Here is a 22,561-nt window from a genome sequence, read left to right as displayed (position 1 = left end):
ATAATAATAATAATAATAATAATAATAATAATAATAATAATAATAAATCCTGCAAATTTACAAGAGTCTCTCTTTTTCTTCTCCTTCCACCCATGCAATCTTTTTCTTCTTCCTGGCTTGCAAGGGCTTCTCTCACTCACTCTCCTTTCCCTTTTGAAAACATTCTCTTCTTCTCTCTCTCTCTCTTAAAAAAAATGAGATAACTTCAGCCTGGATGGAGAAGCGGAGGTTTTGGAAAAGAAAACACACTGTGGCCTCTAGGCTCCACTGCTGGCTTGACCTTGGCCCCATTATAAGCTGAGAGGGGCTTTTTCAGCCCAAAAAAGAGATAAAAATTCAGCTTATCTTCAAGTATATACAGTAAATTGTTAAATTATTTTATTTAATGCAATTGCTAACTGTATGGAGTTATGTGTAATGATAAACATAAAGACATAAAGGCACAAACTGGTGTCATTTTTCCTGACAAGGATAGGAGGAAGTGATAGTGGTGGATTTTCAGTCTCGTGCCAAAATAATGTCTGATGTTGGGTATTGTGCAAGTTGAGTTTCACTAAAATTTGAAATGTGTTATCTGATGCTCTTCTCAGGCTGTGAAATGTCTGGTATAAGACATATACAGGATTTATTGCCAAAGCTGAATTCAGTGCGTAATTCTTCAGCATGGGAAGTGATCATAAAGTGATTATACATATGCCTCTGACCATATGTGCGGTATCTTGTAGTTAATTGTAATTGTAGTTAATCTGCCGATCCTATCTAGGTTTAGCAGTTAGTCTTTAGTGAAGCTTTCACATCTACATTTATACTTATTAATATTTTTGAAGTTTTCTTAGGCAAGAGATATTCGAATGTGTTTTTTTCCAGTTCCTTGCTCTGAAATATGGGCCCCAGCACCGGTATTTGTTGGTTGTCCACCCCATCCAATTACTAACTAAAGCTGACCCTGCTTAACTTCCTAAACCAGACAGAATATTATGCTTTTAGGCTATTTAGGTGGACTGAACAGCTTTAGATTGGAGTTAACTATCATTTATGTCTTCAGATAGCCTTGAGGCTTTATTATGATGCAGTTTATGTAGTATGGCCCTATTGTCCATATGGAAATTTCATTAAGTGCAAAATGTCTTCATTATATGTTCTCGTACAAGATTCCAGTCTCTTATTTTACATGAAGGTTTGGAAGAATATGTCTGTTCGTGTCTCAGGAAAGGTATTGCAAGAAATCAGTATCGGCATGTTGTCAAGGGCTCTCTCACTTGGCAAATACTGAAACTATGTTGGAGGTGGGGTTCATTTATTTCTAATGCTTATACTCACAATTGTGATTATAATTATAATGCCATTTAGTATTTTCATTATTTAGCACCCAGTGTTTTCAAGGTGTTTTTAATATATATTTTATCCTTACACCCAATGTTTTAATGCAAGTCACCAGTTATTCCCATATGGTAGATTCCCTTCATGGTTCCTAAAGTATCTTCCTACTTATTGCTTTAGAAGAAGGTTAGAGAACTTGTGGCTCTCCAGATGTGTTGTCTACCATTTTCATTAGCCTTGCCTAGCTTGGCCAGTGGTAAGAGGCCATGGGGGTTGTAGTCCAAAAGTATCTGGATTACACTTCAAGCAGTAGATAGAAAGAGTGCATTACGAATTTTGATGTCAAAAGGGGAGCAACAGCAATAGTGTGATTAAGGTGCAACGGGACATATGGGATTGATTGATTCATCTGGGTGGTTCCTGTTATATCTAAAATAAACCCTTAATACATTCCTTGTGGAAATTATCTTTGCTGTGGATCTGGAGCAAACCTTTCAGAAGCAATCGTTTTTACAGGCCCCTCTTGCTCATTCTGCCAGCAGGGTCTAGACATCTAAGAGGATGTAAAAAGATCAATGGTCATCTTTTCAATTATTCATTGATTTATTTCTTTTACTGTTTGCTTGTTCTTAAAACAACTGTGTTTGTACTGAGGGTGGAGGGAGAGGGACTTCGAATCATACTCACCCACTGATACGCCTGCTTTCTAGCCATGGAGAGGTCTCCTCCAGGGAAGGTTTCCCCACACCAGTCAGCCTCCTCTCTTCTCCCTCCTCCCTCCGTCTAATTTATTCTCATTGTATGCTTTCCCCAGAGGTGGATACTTGATCTCCCTGGAAGCCCCAAGAAGAGCGAGTGCCATATGCACCTGTCTCAACACACTCCTAAAATTACAGGTACTTAAATGCCAAGAGGAAAATAAAAAAGGACAAATGCCCGCAAGTTTTCCAGGACTGCTTTCAACTTGCCACAGGCTTCGGAGCAGAGCCTGCCACCAGCCTGTACTGCCTTGACTATTTCTTTTGTGAGTACTAACCAGTTTTCCGTGCTAGTTTGCCCAACAAAAGTGCAGAGTGTGGTTGGGGTATAATTCATGTGGGGACTGTCAGTGGTGTCAGCACCTGTGCTGTTTCCATATTTCCTCCTGAAAGAATTATGCAAAGCTGAGTTGTCAGTTCCTTGAAACAGGAGATAATCTGAGAACATTCTTTTTAAATTTGTTAGCGGCTAAGAGAAAGAGCTATGACTCAGACAGGCCCTATTTGCATTTTGCCATGGTGGTCTTAGCTGAGCTGCTATTTCCTCACCCTCACCTCATTCCATCTGCAATATGTTTGTGTGCATGTATGTGCCTTTACATCGCCTGTCAACATTTGATGAGCCCATGAATTTCATAGAGTTTTCTTAGTCAAGGAATACTCAGAGGTGGTCTTGCCATTTCTTTCCTCTGAAATACAGCTTACAGCATGGGGGAAATCATATTCTCCTGATTTACAAGATTGCAGCAAAGTTTTATATGAGAAGCTTTGTGAATACTCAAAAGCATGTCAGAAGTGCCCCATTGTTGTTGCTAGCACTGGTGATGAGTGGTTTTCATAGCAAGGAAGTTCTGGGTTTCACCTAGACTTTGAAGAAACTGACCAAGGTCCTGAATATGTTTTGGTGGTGTGGGCAGGATCGCAAATCTGCTCCTTTAAACTACAAAGATGAGTGATCACTCCACTGATGAAGCCACCAGACTCTAGGTCAGTGATTCTCAACCTTCCTAATGACGTGACCCCTTGATACAGTTCCTCATGTTTTGGTGACCCCCAACCATAACATTATTTTCACTGATACTTCATAACTGTAATTTTGCTACTGTTATGAATTGTAATGTAACTATCTGATATGCAGGCTGTATTTTCTTTCACTGGATCAAATACCCGATACGCCCAAATTTGATTTTGGGAGGGGGTGGTATTTTGTTATTTGGGAGTTGTAGTTGCTGGTATTTATAGTACACCTACAATCAAAGAGCATTCAGAACTCCACCAGTGATGGAATTGAACCAAATTTGGCACACAGAACTTCCATGACCAACAGGAAATACTGGAAGAGTTTGGTGGGCATTGACTTTGAGTTTGGGAGTTGTAGTTCACCTACATCCAGAGAGCATTGTGGATTCAAATAATGATGGATGAAACTTGGTACAAATACTCAATATGCCCAAATCTGAACACTGGTGGAGTTTGGGGAAAATAGATCTTGACATTTGGGAGTTGTAGTTGCTGGGATTTATAGTTCACCTACAATCAAAGAGCCTTTTGAACCCCACCAGCGATCAAATTGAGTAAAACGTCCCACACAGAACCTCAATGACCAACAGAAAATACTTTGATGACCCCTCTGGATCCCCCTTGTGACCCCCTCAGGGGTCCCGATCCCCAGGTTGAGAAATGCTGCTCTATTTATTGCTTATAATAAATCTCTTTCTGATTGACTGCTCCTCTCCAAAAAGGTCAAAGGCAGGCAATAATAGATTTTAGGAACAAACATAAAATATCTTGCTGAAATCCAGTTCTATTTAAACAGAGAAAACCCTTCGCCTCTGCTGGCTTAAACCCTGAGTATAAACACCAGGGTAAAGGGATAAGCATGTCAAAATGTTTCAAATGGTGTTCAGTAACAATATCCAAGTGGGATAAAGTTTCATTATTGCATCTCAGGCACCAAGAATGCCTTACTGTGTGTCTTTGGCTGCCTTGAAATTGGTGCATAGGTGCTGTTGCTAAGATATCTTTGATCTTAGTGGGATGGGACATAAGCAGGGCTGTGTGTACATAATCAGCGCTAAAGGGGAGAAAAATGCAAAATTCTCCACGAAGGTAACCCAAATTCAGTACTGAAAGAGCTCATTTCTATGCATTGTGGAGTTTTGCATTGCATTACTTGTCCCGCTTCTACTAATCATGATTAAGAGTAAGAAGCTATACAAGAAGTAGATGTCCCTGTCCCATTCCATTTAGCAATCCTACTCAGGCCTTCTCTTTGTCTCTCACATTTCCCACCCAATTGTTGTAACTTTCCGCATTTGAACCATGTTAAGAATCATATATATGCTAGATCCCTGCTTTGAAAACTTTTGAAGAATGCTTCCAGTTCTGATGTATCAGTGGAGAAGACATTGTGAAGCAGACATAAACAGTAATTCTTTTCCCGCATCAAAACTAACAATTTAATGCAGGTTGAAGCTAACTTCAAATTGCAGCAGCCAGCCAGTATTGTGTGGTTTGTGTAATTACCATCTGGAGCTCAAACTAGTTCCAGGATGTCTTATGTAATCATCTGCACAGCAAAATCACTTTCTTCAATACTGGTTTGAAACTGCATTAAATTGTTATTGTAGATGGGGCCATAGTGTGGGTACCGTAATCTAAGTGATTTTAAAAAACATGGAGTAAGAATGATTACAGTGGGTCCTTGTTAGGGATTCCTCTTCTTCAGAAGAGGAAGGGGAGCAGGAAAGTGTTCATGAATCTGAGGGTGAGTTGGAATCTGAGGAGATTTTGCAAGTACCCACATTTTAGGAGAGGCGAAAGGAAATGGAACAGAGACATCGTTCAGCTAGAATAACTGCCAGAAATGCAGCTGAGTAATTGGCAACTGCCCTAGCAGCTGTGAGGGGACTCAGGGCTATAAAGCATAAGCAGGTGCAGCCAGTGTTTGCTGGTAAACAAACTGACTCTAATGACTAAGCCTTTGTTCCCCTTGTGCCTGCTTCGAGTCTGCATCTGGGAAACTGCTCCTAAGGATTTATTGCTATTGCTATTTGATTTGGGAATTTATCAGAGACTAAGAACTGTTTGCCCTAAGACTTCCTTGCTTCCTTTTGCATTATTCCACTGCGTGTGCTGTTCTTTATGTTTTGCTGAAGTAAAGCAGTTTTCATTTCAAGGCTGTTCTTGAAAGACAAAATAGGACAGTTCTCTATTCACAGATTCAACCATCCACAATTTGATTTTATTAAAATCCCAAAAGCAAGGCTTGGTTTTTCCCATTTTATATAACGAAGATCATTTAACTACACCACTGTATATAATGAGACTTAAGTATCCCCAGATTTTAGTATCCACGGCGGTCCTGAAATTAAACCCCAGCAGACATCAAAGATCCACTGTACTTGGATAGGATACAAGTCAGGAAGGAATTTGAAAAACTCAATCTCGATTTCATGGTGTTTTGCCAAATACTAGCTGCAAAAGGGTTTCTCCCCTTCCTGCATATAAATTCCGATTTATTTATTTATTTATTTATTTATTTATTTATTTATTTATGATATTTCTATCCCACCTTTCTCTACCCCAAAGGGGACTCCAGGCAGCTTTACATATAGGCAGCTATTCAATGCCTTAACAACAATACAAAATTAAAATGGACATTTAAAATAGAACAATAAAATACAGTGAAAACAATTAGAGACATTTAAAAACCATACAATCACAATTGATCACATAATCCACAAGCATAAACTGGGCCGTTCCTATACTCATAACATGCTTTTCCATATCTGTTCTCCAAAGACTTGACTACAAAGCCACATTTTTACTCTCTTATGGAAGATCAGGAGAGAGGGGGCTGATCAAATGTCCCTAGATGCCTTTTCAACAACATTATCTAAAAGGCATGCATTTATTTATTTATTCAATTTTCCTAATATATGCAATTTTGTATACATTTTCTAGTTCACCATCATGTATTTTCAATTACAAACATTGTAGATGTTTCGTTTTTTAAAAAAATGTATGCAGTATTATTGTGGACATGAAACATACCACAAGACTTACAAACATGTGAATTTCTGACTTAAGGTGTGTGCTGTCAAAATGTAATTTCAGTGACACTCTCAAAACAACCGAAGCCACCATAGACATTTTAAGTAGGCCTATAAATTTGTTTATATCTAGTACTCCATGCATATAAATGTATGCTGCAAAATCCAGGGCTCTGTTAGCAGACCATCATTCTGTTCATCTATATATTGATCATGTACAGTTCTCTTTGCTGAAGTTTTCAAATTAATAACAAGGCTTTTAGTGTCTCTGTGAATAAAACTATTAGGCTATTTTATTAATTGTTGATTGTTGTATTATCTATATTTTGTGATTTTGGGGTGAGCTGCTTTAAAGGCGAACCCCCAGTTGGTGTAGTGGGTTAAACTGCTGAGCTGCTGAACTTGCTGACCGAAAGGTCGGTGGTTCGAATCTGGGAGTAGGGGGAGCTCCCGCTGTTAGCCCCAGCTTCTGCCAACCTAGCAGTTCCAAAACATGCAAATGTGAGTAGATTAATGGGTACCGCTCTGGCAGGAAGGTAACGGCACTCCATGCAGTCCTGCCGGCCACATGACCTTGGAGGCGTCTACAGACAATGCTGGCTCTTTGGCTTAGAAATGGAGATGAGCACCAACCCTCAGTCAGACACAACTAGACTTAATGTCAGGGGGAAATCTTTGCCTTTACCTACTGCTTTAAAGGCTCTTTCTAAAAGACTAAAATATACATTTATTAAATAAATGAAATGTGAAATTAATGGGGATGTCATAAGTCAACTTGAAGGCACACCTGAGCAGCAGTCTCTAGGTCTGAGAGTGTGCCATGAGTCCATGCAATGAATTGTTAATTTGTTGGCTTTGTTTTAGATCTTAGTAGGTCAAAAAGCAGCATTCTGTCATGTGGCTGGAAAACAGTAGAAATCCAGTGACCGTGTTAGAGTATTAATCGACTATTTTGTTCCTGTGGCACATCATCTCTTTGAGCATCATCTCTAGATCGTTTTCTCCTATAACACAATTCAGGCGAAAGGACCATACAGCGTTTCTGGAAAGGACGTTCAAGCTTGGATAAGCTTCTCCCACTTCATTTATTTTGAGCTATTCCAAGATAGAATAGCAGAGAGAACATTTTGCTTCTAGTCTGGGTTTGGCAGGCAGCAGAATTCACTGTATACTTACATGGGAACAACACTAGTTGTGTTGAATAGGGCTTATTGCTTAGTAAGCCTTATTGTTTCTCCTCTTACAGCTTTAACACCCTCCCTTTTGAAACAGTGATTAGGAATGGTGTCTGAGTACCTTCAGGGCCACTACTGGAGAGTGCAAATATTGCATATTGTATGTAAAAAGTGTATCGTCAGCAATATTTTTATGAAGAAAAGCTCTATGTATATGGTGTAGGAGTAGACTGGTAAAGTGTTTAACTAATTAATTTTTTATTGCTGCCAGGAGAAAGTATATTACCATCTGGCCAGGACCACATTATAGTAGTGTCTTCCATCCATTTAACAATTCCATGTGTAAATAAGGTGCTATTTTGTCTAGTGATTCAGCAGTGTTAAGGAAATGTTCTGTGCTGGTTATTTAACACTATACAATCCAGAATATCACACGTAAGAAGCAACAGGGGATATTTGTACATGCATGTGTATTGTATTATTTTAAAACAAAGGCTTGTAACCTGACTTAAAATCTCTGCTTTAGATATTCCTTTAGCATATTCTAAACCCTATAATACTCTTATTTTCCTTAATCCTTTGCAGATAACTGTCTTGCCTTGCCTTCACATTTGTGGGTTCTGCTGCTTCAGCAAATGTAAACTCTTAAAACTTATAACTGGCAGTTTGGGAACTGATCAGACTGCAGGCTGAACATTTAGTATTTTTTGCTTTTATGCAGATTATTTTTATATGACAGGAATGCTGAATTGCCATGCAAAAGACAGGCGGTGGCTAAGGCATGATTGACAGCTGTCAGTGTTGTCTAGGGAAAATGATTACAACAAAGAAAATGCATTGGGCTTATTCTCCATCTTCTCCTCCCATATCCCTCACCCTTTCCAATTTTCTTTTCTGATGAAATTGTCCCTTACAGTGAAATCAATACCGGTTTCCATTTGGAGATTGGGGAGGGGCAAGGGTTGGCAGATTGGGGTGGTGATGGATGAGTGACAGCAGATTGGTAGAGTTTCCATTAATTCGCTTTCTTTCACCGCAGCTTTTGAAGGCATTTTCCCCCCAAGTATGCTTTGTACTTTTTATATTCTTTTATCTTCTTGACAGCCCTGCAATGTAGGTTTTAGAAGAAAAGAAATCCTAGGTATATATTCCCTTTCAGTCATAAAGGAGATTTGGGCAGATTGATTTATTTTCAGGCACAGACAATGCAAAGGATTAGCAAAGAAAACGAGAACTGTTAAATTCTTTTGTATGCAGATATTTAGACATGTGGGGGGGAAAACATGTTTCATAGCATAAGAGATTTGAGGTTCAGAAGAAGTGACTTGTCAAGGGACATTATCAGAACTAAGTGTAGTGACCTTATGTATCTCCCATTTATCTGCGGGTGACAAATGTGTATAGCTCAGAAATGTATCAACATGACCATTTATGACTATTAATGTTTCTCTTTCTGTAAGTTTGCTTCTGCAATCCATTTATGGAGAATGAAAGAGATTGACAGTGTGTGAGAGGAGAGAGAGAATTGCAGATTGTCTATGCACGATGGCCACACAGGTTTGACTGCCGCCACTGGACCTGGCAGCATCCTACGCCAGTAATTATGCACCGCCCTTGTATTATTATTATCATGATATCCTCCTGGCATTTATGCTAGACACCCATCTCTGAATAAAAAGTAGGGGCCTTTAAGAGGGGAGGGAGAGAGAGAGAGAGTCTCCCCCAGCACATTAATCTATCATGAGCTAATGTGTTTTGCCCATTCTGTTCCTTTGTACTATCGCCAAGGCGTGCATGCACACACACACTCTCTCTCTCTCTCTCTCTCAGTCTCTTTCACCCGCACTCTCTTGTTGCACTTCTGCCACCGATCTCTGATGGTTGGTTGGGCCTGAGACAGTCCGTGCAAGCGAGAAAGACAGACAGACGGAGGCAGAGGAACAAAGCCAAGACAACAATGGGAAATTCACCGTCTCAAGGCATGTCAATGTTCATCCATTCTTAAGTAGCAGGTATTTTTTTATTGGTGTTTTTTTTTTGAACCCTTTCCTTCTCTTTCCCATTCTACCAGTTCCGTATGATGCTCCTGCCGAGTGTCGTGGTGCTGTGAGCCGGAGGTGCCGGCATTTGTTCAGAATCTAACCCTATGAATTTGAATTTTTTTTTTTCATTTTGAAAGAAAAAGGGGGTGTGGTACGGTGAGGAAAGCTCCCCCCTGCCCCTTGTGGTGGGGAGGCAAGGTAGAATTTGGACGATGAAATCTCCCCCCCAAAGTGGGCACTGGGTTTGGAAATGGGGGGGGGGGGGAGAGAGAGAGTTGAAGATTTTAAGATGCAATATTGAATGGTTGTGCAGTCACTGCTTTCTTTGGGTCTGTATATTCCCTTACCCCATTGTTGCCAAGGCTGCTGAGCTCCGGGGAGATTAACTAGCTGGGAAACCTGCTGCCCTAGAAATATTGTTGAAAATAGAGGGGGAAGGGGATGGAGGATGGATGGATGGACAGACCGATGTGCATAGGCAAAGGAGTCCCATTGTTATCTTAATTTTTCAGAAATCGGTCTTGAAAAGGTAGACAAGATTTCCCTGCTGATTTTAGATTACAATTGATTGAACTGCCATCTCCCGCCTCCCTTAATATTTCCCCGAGATTAAGGCTATTGTCAAGTGCTTTGTTAAGAAGGAGCTGCGAGGAGAAAAAGTGAATGAGAGAGAAGAAAAGGAGAGGGAATTGGGAGCTGAAGTGTTGGCTATCTTTCCTCTGTACCTTGACTGTGATTCCAATGTGGGGAAATTTCAGGTTATATTGCCAGTTTAGAGCTTCTTTGCTTTCTTGTGTGTATCTGTGCAAAACCAACAATTGGTACGTTTCACAGAAATGCGTGCTGAGAGGGAAAAAATAATGCATTGATTTCTTTCTTTCTCTTGCTCACCATTGTGACGCGGGATACAGGTTGCTTTGTACGTAAATGTTTATGATGGAAGATTAGAGGTGTGTTCATATGAGATTGTTCATATACACAAGAAGACAGGTTGTGTGCGCACACGCATGTGTATGTTTGAGGTCTCTTGGATGTGTGCAGTTCTTTCTTAGCCGGCAAGCTCTTCTCTCTTTGCTGTCACCCCACCCAGGCAGACACCATGTGCCAGCCTCTTTCAACAGGAGGGCTTGCCACTGGCTTGTGTCTGTGTGCACTTGAAGTTCGCAATAGTGTTTTGGAAAAAAGAAGGGTTGAGTCGAGGGTCCTGCTTCTAAGGCAAGAACAAAGAGAAGTGAGAGGTAGTTGATATTGGGGTCAGGGTCAACTGGGGCAAGGAGGCAAGCTGTACAGTTCCATGGGATGCCAGAATTCCAGGGATTCTTGCCTTACTGAGGTGGTGCCTGTGCTTTTGTATGTAGCATACAGAAGTAGATGAACACTCCCTGCCTGGGTGATAACCTTCCTGCAAATAAAGGGACATGGGTGGGGTGCCTCCTGACATGGATTAGGTCCCTATCCCCTGGCATGGATCCATTAAAGCATGGATATTTGGAAAATAATATACTACTCAGGTCCTTTGTTATCCAACTGGTGTGTAGTACCCTATATTATAAGATGGATGTGGCTGATGGGACTGTATTTACCTAATTCAAGATAGCAATAAATAAATAAATCCTTGAACTGGTTCCTGTTGGGATTCCAAAATAAGGGTTTTGCTAAGAATGCTTGGATAGGTAATAAGCCAGTAACATTTTTCTGTGATAAGATCTGATTGTGTTTCATTCAGTTCTTATACTTGACAGGAAAAAAAAAAATGATGCGGCCACTCACCTCCAAAGCAGGGTTTGCCCAGTTGCAAAAAAGTTCTATCTTTCCCCCATCAGATCCAACCGTCTCCTCTCCCAACCACAATTTTCCTTTTCTGTTTATCCCTTTCTAATATGTCACTTTGATCTACTGGCAATGGGAGAGGTGTCAACATTTAAAAAGGCATCATTGCAATAAAATGCAACATTTGGGTTTTGAGTTGTTATGATATTTTCAGATGAGAGGGAGAGAGAAGGTCTTCCAGGCACAAAAGGAATGTATAAAGGGGTAGTATTATTACTTAATGATCAATTACAAATAAATTTGATGTGGCAATCTCTCTCTATTAGTCTTATACATGCAAATAATTGGTATCCCTGCTCAAGGTTGTGCTGTATGAAGAACTGTATGATTGTTTAGGTTCAGAATATGCTGGAGAGGAGAAGGTGACAAAGGGCAAATGTTTGTTTGTTTGAGATACATTTATTGGGAAGATTTTCAAGACAAAGCTCTTCTCAAGGCTGCTGGCTTAGTAAGCAGAAAAGGGAATAGTTTCAATTGATACTAATCAGAGATAATGTGAGACATGCAGTATATTAGGATCAAAAACAGGCTCACAAGAAACAAATTTTCATACATTCCTTCATTAGTATAACTAAATAGAGATTTGATATTACACATGACTGGACCTACTATTGGAATAAGTAGCTTCCTACAAAAGAGTTGGAACAGTAAATTGTAGATATTTACTTTATTATTACTGTATCAGTACTCTATGGAAGAAATCATAGCATAATAGAGCTTGAAGAGACCACGTGGGCCATCCAGTCCAACCCCCTGCCGAGAAGCAGGAAAAGCACAATCAAAGCATCCCCGACAGATGGCCATTCAGCCTCTGTTTAATAGCCCCCAAGGAAGGAGTTTCCACCACACTCCTAAACAGAGAGTTCCACTGTTGAACAGTTCATATGGTCAGGAAGTTCTTCCTAATGTTCAGACAGAATAGGAGTGGTAGTTTAGAATTTCCTGCTTTAGGTACCAAAATTACATTATCAGCTTCAAGCCTGAAGCATGTCTCTTTGGAGGGAGAGCACTAGTTGCTGATTTCCGTCAGTGAGCAAAATTTCTAGAGCTAAACCTGCCTCTGCATTTATATTATCTGTGGAACCTCTTTATCACTAGCAGTTGTGATAGCCACTTGAATAAAAGTGGCTATCAATAGTAGATAAAGACATGGGGAAATTGTCTCTCAATATTTATTAACTGTAAAAGCTCAGAGTAGCATGCTCATTCAGAGCTAGGTAAAATCATACTGGATGTGAAATGTATATTAGGGTACTCTACACACACACACGTATGCCTCAGTGAACAAAGTAGATGTGTCCCTAGGCATTCATTCAGAAAATTTGGTGCCAGACACAGAAATAACATGGAAAGAGCTGGTTTAGGTTTCTATACCACAAAAAAAACCCCCCATCAGTTCAACACTTCCACAACTTTTTATCCAAAACGAACAATATACCCATATACAATAAAAAAACCACATCGGTTATGCCATACAGAAGTAAACAAAAACATATTGAATCCTTAGAAATCACTTTAAAGCTTCAACCAAAATCCATCCAAGGTGGATTTTTTCTTTTGTCAACTTCCACTTTTTATGATTTTTAGTTTGCTAGGTCTATGCTTTGTAAAGACATGCTTAGGGGAGCTGGAAAGGCACATCCATCCACTTGCCTCTTTGTTATTAACAAAATAATATAAGAGCTTCAGGAGGCTGATGCTTTTCACTTTGCCTGTTGTTGACAAGCGCACACACAGATACAGTAGGATCTTTTGGAACAGAATCCCATTCTTTCTCAGCTCAAGCTTTCTTGAATGTATTTACTGATGCAAATTGATGCTGAAAAGTCTATTTTTTCCAGTTTTCCATCACAGTCTTTCTAATGCTGAAAAACTTCCAGCTAAACAGATGACAAGAAGAAAGTGGGGTTGTACAGGAATAAACAGACTTTGTAAAAAGCAGAGACATGGTTAATTGAGGTACAGTAGAGTCTCACTTATCCAACATAAACGGGCCAGCAGAATGTTGTATAAGTGAATATGTTGGATAATGAGGGATTAAGGAAAAGCCTATTAAACATCAAATTAGGTTATGATTTTACAAATTATGCACCAAAACATCATGTTATACAACAAATTTGACAGAAAAAGTAGTTCAATACGCAGTAATGTTATGTTGTAATTACTGTATTTACGAATTTAGCACCAAAATATCACGATGTATTGAAAACATTGACTACAAAAATGCATTGGATAATCCAGAACGTTGGATAAGTGAATGTTGGATAAGTGAGACTCTACTGTATACCTGTATATATGCATTTTACCAGTCCCTAGCATTACTCCTTTACTACTATGCCATACTCCAAGGAAGTGATTCTCAGGCCCCTTCAACACTGCCATATAAAATCCAAATTATCTGCTTTGAAATGGATATGACAGTGTAGATTCATATAGTCCAGTTCAAAGCAGATAATACAGATTATCTGCTTTATAATCTGGATTATATGGCAGTGTAGGAGGAGCCTCAGTCTTTTACCATTCAGATATGTTGGATCAACTTCCAAAAGTCTAAACCAATATGACAAATAGAAAGTGATTTTGATACGTGAAATCTCAAATATCTGGAAGGCAATAAGTTAAGAACCAGGCATGTAGGTGGGGGGGGGGGGGGGGGGGGTTGAGGGGCTTCAGCCCCCCCCCCTGAAATTCTCAGGGTGTTATGTTTATTCATATCATGATCTGATCACCATGCTCAATATATCCCATATGCATGGGGGTGTTGGGATAATGATACAAAAGGTTTGCTAGGGTAGATCCTCTCTCACTCAGACTCAGCCTGGCTACGGGCCTGTTAAGAACCATTAGTCTGGAGTATAAGAGAAAAGAAACAAATACTTTTTATGTATGCTAAGGTGGTGGTATTTACCTCATTTTGTAAATTGGCTTTGGGTCAGGGTTTAGCAGAATATGTAGTGTTATAACTCAGTATAGTGATTGGTTATGGCCCATGCCCTTTACTCGTGCAAACTCTGCATCAGCTTGGTATGGCATAGCTTTCTGGTCTTTGTGGCTATTTTCTGTGTGAGAAATTGGGATGGAAGACTCTGTACACATGTTAGCATGCCTTCAGATTGTATGTTGACTTGATGGTGACCCCAGGAATTTAATATGGTTTTCTAAAGCAAGGAATACACAGAGTTAACATTGCCAGTTCTCTGATATATAGCCCACAGCACCTGCTATTCATCAGTGTTCTCCTGACAAAAGATGACTCTGCTTAGCTTCCAAGACTATGGCCCCGTCTACATTGCCATATAAAATCGATATGATCTGCTTTGAATTGGATTATATTACAGTGGTGACTAAAATAATCCAGTTCAAAGCAAATAATCTGGATTTTATACGGCAGTGTAGAAGGGTCCTATGTTTCAAAAAACTAGCCCAGGAGAGAATTAGATTATCAGAACAGCTAGGCCCCTTCCATACAGCTGTATAAAATCCACAGTAAACTGGATTATATGGCAGTGTGGACTCCAATGATCCAGTTCAAAGCAGATTTTGTGGTTTATCTGCCTTGATATTCTGGGTTATATGGTTGTGTGGAAGGGCCCTCAGACTATGCCTAGCTGGGAATAAAAGAAGTTAGGTCAGATTGAGAGGCTGTATGTATGGTGAAAAGAGTCAGATATGGGGGAAGCGAGGGACTATTGGAGCAGGGCATGAAGTCAGGGTGATAGGCACATAGAAATGAGAGGAAATGTAAGAGGCCATCCCTCTCCTTTTTAAAAGATTCTCTACAAAACCTGTTGAATATTCTGCTCACTTAGTACACAGTAATACTTAATATTTATCTTGACTGTTTCTCAAGCTGCAATATCTCAATATTCCTCCAAATAACCTTATTTATTTGCCAAGCCCGTGATGGCGCAGTGGATGAAACTGCTGAGTTGCTGAATTTGCTGACCGAAAGGTCAGCAGTTCGAATCCGGGGAGCAGGGTGAGCTCCCGCTGTCAGCTCCAGCTCCTGCTAACCTAGCAGTTCGAAAACATGCAAATGTGAGTAGATCAATAGGTACCGCTCCGGCGGGAAGGTAACGGTGCTCCATGCAGTCATGCCGGCCACATGACCTTGGAGATGTCTATGGACAATGTCGGCTCTTCGGCTTAGAAATGCAGATGAGCACCAATCCCCAGAGTCGAACATGACTTGACTTAACGTCAGGAGACAACCTTTCCCTTTACCTAACCTTATTTAAAGCACACATGATACAAAGGAGAAGAAGGTCTGGGGCTCAAGAACAGAGGAATAACCTAAGGTTAACTTTATGTCTGAACTGCATGATGCAGAGTAAACCAGGAGCATCTGATTCTGAGCAACTCTGTACATTGCCAGCTCTGCTCTTGCCATTTTCTGGGTTGCTTGCAATGCTTATGCTTCCAAGTTGAATGCTCAGAAAGCTTTGTCTGATGTATAGCTATTTTTCCACTGACCATGAGACCTGTACTTTTTAGTTTTCATGAGAAGCAGACTCCACAACATGCAGGTGCTGGAAGAATGGGATGACAGAGTGGCAGACGGATTGTTCTATTGAACTGGAGGATTATTTTTGTCCTGTATGCCGGGCCTGAGGGCTGGAGATTGACTAGGAGGTGGTCAGTGAGGACAGTCGGCAGTTGCCTAGCAACTTATAGAGAAAGGGGGAGCAGTGGAGGTGTTGAGGAGGGTGTGGGGAGAAGAGCTGGCGGTGCTGCCGACACAAGTCTAAGGAATCAGAACTGGGCTAGCATGCAAAACTCATTCTCTTTTAGGGTGGTCTCGTGGAGATGACCACCCTTTGGCTTGGGAAACTCAATGACCGAGTGCTGGAGCCCTTCAAGATACCTTCTTTTTGTTATCCGTTAGCAGAGAGAGTTGCACTACGACAATAACTCTTCCTCCTTCTCCCCACTGCAATGCCTGTCTGCTAGGTAGGCGGTGAGAACTATTCAGAGAGCTATTAACACCTCACTTGGTAATCACCTGGTGTGTCTCCTTGGCTTCCTTTCAAAGTGCATTTGGATTAATTGTACAGCGCAGATGTGCACGGTGTAGTTATTTCTTTGAAATGTCACCGTACCAAGCATTATTCAGCATCTTACCTTTACTCAACTGTGTGCAGACTGGATAAGAGACATGTACTCCTTGGTGCATGGCGGCTGGTATTTATTTATTTACCATATTTATACCCCACTTTTCTCAACCCTGAAGGGGACTCAAGGTGGCTTTACGCATAGGCAATGATTTGATGCCTTAAAAACAATGCACAATTAAAATAAAACATTTAAAACACATTAAAACATTTAAAACATTAAATTCACTATTAAAAACCACCTTATCCGCAATCCATTCTAGTAGTCATTGCACATAATTTCATATCCATCTATTGCACTACAATTATTCTCCAAGGGATTGATTCCAAAGCCACATTTTCACTTTCTTTCTGAAGTCAGGAGGGAGGGGGATGATCTGATATTACTGGGGAGGAAATTCCACACCGAGGGGCCACCACTGAGAAGGCCCTGTCTCTCATCCCCACCAGTCATGCCTGCGAAGGAGGCAGGACCTCCCCAGATGATCTTAATCCCCAAGATGGTTCTGGTACCTCAAGATAGCAAGGTGGCCTGTGCAGTAATTCTGTCACCTGGCCACTGAAAGTCCTATACAGACCCTTAAAAAAACAAAACATTCAGCCACTTTGAGTTACATTATCCCTGACGTGCCTCTGCAGAGAGATCTTTAGTGTTCTCTGTCAAAGGGTTCCTAAGACCATCAGAAATATGTCTTTTCTGATGGTCTTTGGCAACCCCTCTGACACCGCCTCATGACCTCCCCCAGGGATCCCGACCCTCAGGTTGAGAAATGCTGCCATATGGGGACTCAAAGCAGCTCACAACCAAAAGCATTACAATGCAACTTAAAACATACAAATATTAAAACAGTATTAAAAAGGTAAAGGTAAAGGTTTTTCCCTGACTTTAAGTCCAGTCGTGACCGACTCTGGAGGTTGGTCCTCATCTCCATTTCTAAGCCGAAGAGCCGGCGTTGTCCGTAGACACCTCCAAGGTCATGTGGCCGGCATGATTGCATGGAGTGCCGTTACATTCTCGCCGGAGCAGTACCTATTGATCTACTCACATTTGCATGTTTTCAAACTGCTAGGTTGGCAGGAGCTGGGGCTAAGAGCGGGCACTCATTCCGCTCCCGGGATTTGAACCTGGGACCTTTTGGTCCGCAAATTCAGCAGCTCAGCGCTTTAACACACTTTGCCACCAGGGGCCCCAAAACAGTATTAATACTGTTTAAAACAGTATTAAACATAATTAATATCAAAACAATTCAGGTAAAAACCATAAAAGCATATGCACCCTGGATCTCTCTATACTGACCCCTTTCATAGGATTAATAGACAAATACCTACCTACCATAGTTTGCCCTCAATACAACTACTATGCTCTATCTTCAGGGCATGTGTTTTTTGCTTTTTTACTTTTGTGATTTATCATGAACTGGTTAAAACTGCTTTCCAAAAGTTTTTTTGAACTGTAGTATTCAGTTCTAATAATGTCAGGTCAAAGCTCTGTATCCCCAATTCATTTTGTCTTGCATGTCTGTGTCTGCATGAAGAGCCTAATGTGCTGGGTGCAGGAAAGCCAATATTCGTGTGCTCATTTCCCCACAGTGACCTCTTTATGGGGGTAATATCTTTTTCTTAGCAAACGGAGCTTGGGGAGCCTTACTCAGAGCTCCAGCAACTACAGACTCCTTGCTGAGAAGGCGTCTGGGTCCAGCCATCTGCAGCAAAGCCAAGCGTAGGCTCTGTAGAGCTAACTGTGGTGCCAGCCATTGGACCAAGGTATCTGAAGCAAAAGAGACCCATTGTAACCCTGCAAGAAAAGGAGGCATTGGATGGGGAGAGTCCTTTAACTAAATAAAAATGAAACAAGCTGGAATTTAATTATAGAAATTGATCTTTCTCTTTGCTGTACATTGATTTGTACTGTGCATTCATTGCTGCAGACAGCACAGTGCCTTCGACCCTCTCCAGTGAGCTTGCCTCCCAAACAGCACCTAAAATATTCCCATCACTCTTATTCTGCTTGTATACCACTGAGGATGAGATGGAGCTGGGAGAATGCTTGGATATCACTATCATGTATATGGCAAGGTGGAGGGAAGCCGGCTATCTCATATAAGGAAAACAACTAGCTTCCTTCGGAGACAAAGAGTGTGTCCATGTTGTTGTTGTTGTTGTTGTTGTTGTTGACTCTAAAGTGAAACTATCAGAGATTTCTTCACAGAATTTGTTCAGAGAGGACTTGCCTTTGTCTTCCTTTGTGGCTGAGAGGATGTCCTTTATCCAAGGTCATATAGTGGGTTTCCAGGATTGAATGGGGATTTGAAGCCCTGTCTCTCTAATTCACATGTGTCAAACTCAAGGCCCATAATCCGGATCAGGTCAGCCATGCCATTTAATGTGGCCCTTCAAGTGCTGAACTACAACTCCTGTATTCATCATTAGATCATGGGAGTGTATTATATTGACATCTGGTCCTATTTAAGTCAGGCTGGTGGGGTTTGAATTTATATACAAAGTTTGTGGGTATGATGTCCAACTTTAAATGCTCTTAACCTTCCCGCAACATCAGACCACAAGTGATGTTGAGTTGCAACTCCCATTATCCATGGTCCACATGACAGATCATCAAAAGTAATGGGAGTTGTCATTCAAAAACATCAGGGGGACCCAAAAAGCACTGACTACTACGCGTGTATATATATATATATATATATATATATATATATATATATATATATATAGAGAGAGAGAGAGAGAGAGAGAGAGAGAGAGAGAGAGAGAGAGAGTTGGCCCTCTGTATCCATGCCCTGTGAAGGCAACCATAAGGCAGATGTGGCCCTCAATGAAAATTAATTTGACACCACTTCTCTAGTACAACACACAAATACTACATCACAGTGGCATATCCATACTGCATTATTATAATAGTTTGACCCCATTTTAACCACCATAGGTCTATCCTATTAAATCCTGGGATCTGTAGCTGAGGAGGTCTTTAGAATTCTCAACTAAAGTCCTTTGAACCGCAACATTGGGGCTTTCTGGAAGAGAAGTCTGTACCACATAAAATACAAAACCCAGGATTTCTTCAGATGGAATTGTGACAATTAAAGTGGAATCAAGCTCTGTCAGTTTGACTAGAGTCCAGGTCAAGGGGGACACTTCAAGATAGTGGCTTTAATATTTATGTAATATATATTCTGCTGTTCTCACAAAATTAGAACTCTAGATTTTTTTATTGTGTCAGAAGCAAATAGAGAACATACTGCAAATCGCTTCTGGTGTGAGAGAATCAGCCGTCTTCAAAGACGTGTTGTTGAAGGCTTTCATGGCCGGGATCACAGGGTTGTTGTATGTTATCCAGGCTGTATGGCTTTGTTCCAGAAGTATTCTCTCCTGACGTTTCACCCACATCTATGGCAGGCATCCTCAGAGGTTGGGAGGTATGGGATGCCTCTGAGGATGCCTGCCATAAATGTGGGTAAAACGTCAGGAGAGAATACTTCTGGAACATGGTCATACAGCCTGGAAAACATACAACAACCCTGTCTTCAAAGATGTTGCCCAAGGGATGCCCGGATATGTTACCATCTGCGGGGGGCTTCTCTCATGTCCCTGCATGGGAAGCTAGAGCTGACAGACAACTCACCCCATCTTGCGGATTCGAACCGTCAACCTTCAGGTCAGCAGTTCAGCTGGCACAAGGGTTTAATCTATTGCGCCACCACGGCTCCTAGAACTCTAGATGACTCGCAACAAGAGAAAGATAGGTACAGATAAAAGCAAATAGCTGTAACATTAAAAATTTAATTAAACAAATTTTTGTAGTAAAAGCTACTGAATGTTAAATTTAAAATGTGTCAGCAAAAAAGTATATCATCAATGCATCTGCTCCTGCAACCGCTGTTAATGAAAAGACCTTTGCTTATTTATATTTTAATCTATTGTATTGTAATTATGTTGTTATTGAAATAGAATCGAGCCATCAGCATCTAAATGCTGCTGCTATTATTATTATTATTATTATTATTATTATTATTATTATTATTATTATTATTTAATTGGCAAAAGGAGGACAGGAAGTGGCCTTTTGACTGGTAGCACTGCAGCTTTGGAATTCTTTCTATATAAATGAATTCTAGCCATTCTCTACTACTGGGTAGACATTATTCTCCCTTCTTTGGGAGTTGTGTGTGTTTTTTGTCCTTGGATAGCTTTGATACTACCTTTTCTTGTTTTTAAGTAAAGGTAAAGGTTTCCCCGTGACATTAAGACTAGTTGTGTCCGACTCTGGGGGTTGATGCTCATCTCCATTTCTAAGCCAAACAGCCGGCCTTGTCCATAGACTGGCATGATTGCATGGAGTACTGTTACCTTTCCACTGGAGCAGTACCTATTGATTACTCACATTTGCATGGTTTCAAACTGCTAGGTTTGCAGAAGCTGGGGCTAACAATGGGAGCTCACCCCATTCCATGGATTCGAACTGCTGACCTTTTGGTCAGCAAGTTCAGCATCTCAGCTCAACCCGTTTACCCCGCTGTGCCACCAAGGGCTCATTATTTACCCATAATACACTCATTACTCATATTATCATTACTCATAATATACTCATTATTTTATACTATTTTTACAACTGTTTTATTGGTTGATGCGCTAACGGTCAATGTATAGGAAACACATTTTGCGGTAGCCATGTTGGCCATGCACCAAAACAAAATCCTACATCCATATACTGCATATCTTTACTGGCCACCCAAAATGCACAAAACAGACAACGCAAGCTTTCGGAGTTCTGCATCAGGCAAAAGATGTTAAAAGTAAGAAAAGTGATGGTGTTGTAGTCACAGGCCTACATTGTGTGATAGATGTTGTTCAGATAAGGGATCTAAATGCAGAAGAGACCACTTCTATCTTTTGGCCATTTAGCAAGACAAAGGCCAGCAAAATTTTACATCTTTAGCTGCAGTAAAGCAACTTCTCTTGGGATCCAGAATGTCCCTATCCTTTTCTTAGACAGGTTCCAGTATAAAATTAATTAAATGAAACACATGGATAATTTTTCCACCTCAAAGCACCCAAGGTGATAGAGAAACAACATTTGCCATAGCAATAGATTTAAGTCCTCTGTTAAACCTAGCAATGAAATTCAGCTCCCAGATTTAAGTCCTCTGCCATGATAGTCTCAGACAAGTTACCTTCTCTGATCTTGAAACTTCACATACCTACCTATTACATTGGGTAAGGATTTATTCTAATATCAGTACTGTTAAGCATTTCAAATGTTCAGTGTTAAGGACAGATTTAGTACTTCTTATCTGAAATGCTTAGGAACAGAAATGTTCTGTATTTCATTTACTTTCATATGTATAATGAGATATCTTGGATATGGAAACCAAGTCTAAATATGAAATTTATTAATGTTTCATATATACAGTAGAGTCTCGCTTATCCAAGCCTCGTTTCTGGATTATCCAAGCCATTTTTGTAGTCAATGTTTTCAATATATCATGATATTTTGGTGCTAAATTCGTAAATACAGAAAATACAACATAACATTACTGTGTATTGAACTGCTTTTTCTGTCAAATTTGTTGTAAAACATGATGTTTTGGAGCTTAATTTGTAAAAATCATAACCTAATTTGATTTTTAATAGGCTTTTCCTTAATCCCTCCTTATTATCCAAGATATTCGCTTATCCAAGCTTCTGCCGGCCCGTTTAGCTTGGATAAGTGAGACTCTACTGTACCATATACACATAGCCTGGAACACAATTTTAAACACAATTTAATGAGTTTGTGTACACAAAGCCAAACTATCTCATCCATGAATGTGGACAATTTTGGAATTCCAGAGAAGTCCCTATGGGGTGATAGGGTGGGATATAAACAAATAATAATAATAATAATAATAATAATAATAATAATAATAATAATAATTGGAAGTTTAACCATGGTTGTTTTGCTGACCATAGGAAAACAGACATGGGTTTTGTTGAGTTTCATACCATTTAACTGCTACATGATATATCAGTAAAATCTAGAAATACACAGGATGCTATTTTCACAGTTCACAAATAAATGAAAAAAGGATTCAGAGAATGGCAAAAAGGTAAATATTGGGCAATGCAAGGTGGGTGTGTTTATTGTGCTGTTAAGGGTGCAGGGGTGGTATACAGATTGTGGCTTGTTTTGGACACGAGATTCACGAGTTTCTTGGCTCTTCAAAATAAGTACCCCCTGTTCTACTAAAAAATGGGAAATAGACCATCTGTACCTAA

The 22,561-nt window shown here is 40.2% G+C and overlaps 1 protein-coding gene across 12 annotated transcripts in view; it reads left to right on the top strand.

Annotated features, from left to right (window-relative positions):
* The first annotated feature begins 8,871 nt into the window (after positions 1-8,871).
* Positions 8,872-22,561, top strand: part of srcin1 (SRC kinase signaling inhibitor 1) — a 366,662-nt gene continuing 352,972 nt past the window's right edge. For 3 of the 12 annotated variants that reach the window (XM_062984357.1, XM_062984351.1, XM_062984352.1), the window contains exon 1: positions 8,872-9,287. In XM_062984357.1, coding sequence (XP_062840427.1) covers positions 9,266-9,287 — 22 coding nt within the window. In that variant the 5' untranslated portion in view covers positions 8,872-9,265. Of the gene's footprint in view, positions 9,321-22,561 lie in introns of all 12 variants that reach the window. The other 9 variants (XM_062984358.1, XM_062984343.1, XM_062984346.1 and 6 more) reach the window with 6 other exon arrangements.

Source organism: Anolis carolinensis, chromosome 6 (assembly GCF_035594765.1).
Source record: "Anolis carolinensis isolate JA03-04 chromosome 6, rAnoCar3.1.pri, whole genome shotgun sequence".
NCBI lineage: Eukaryota > Metazoa > Chordata > Lepidosauria > Squamata > Dactyloidae > Anolis > Anolis carolinensis.
The sequence above is the reverse complement of the archived record's forward strand: the minus strand, read 5'-3'. Positions and strand labels throughout refer to the sequence as shown.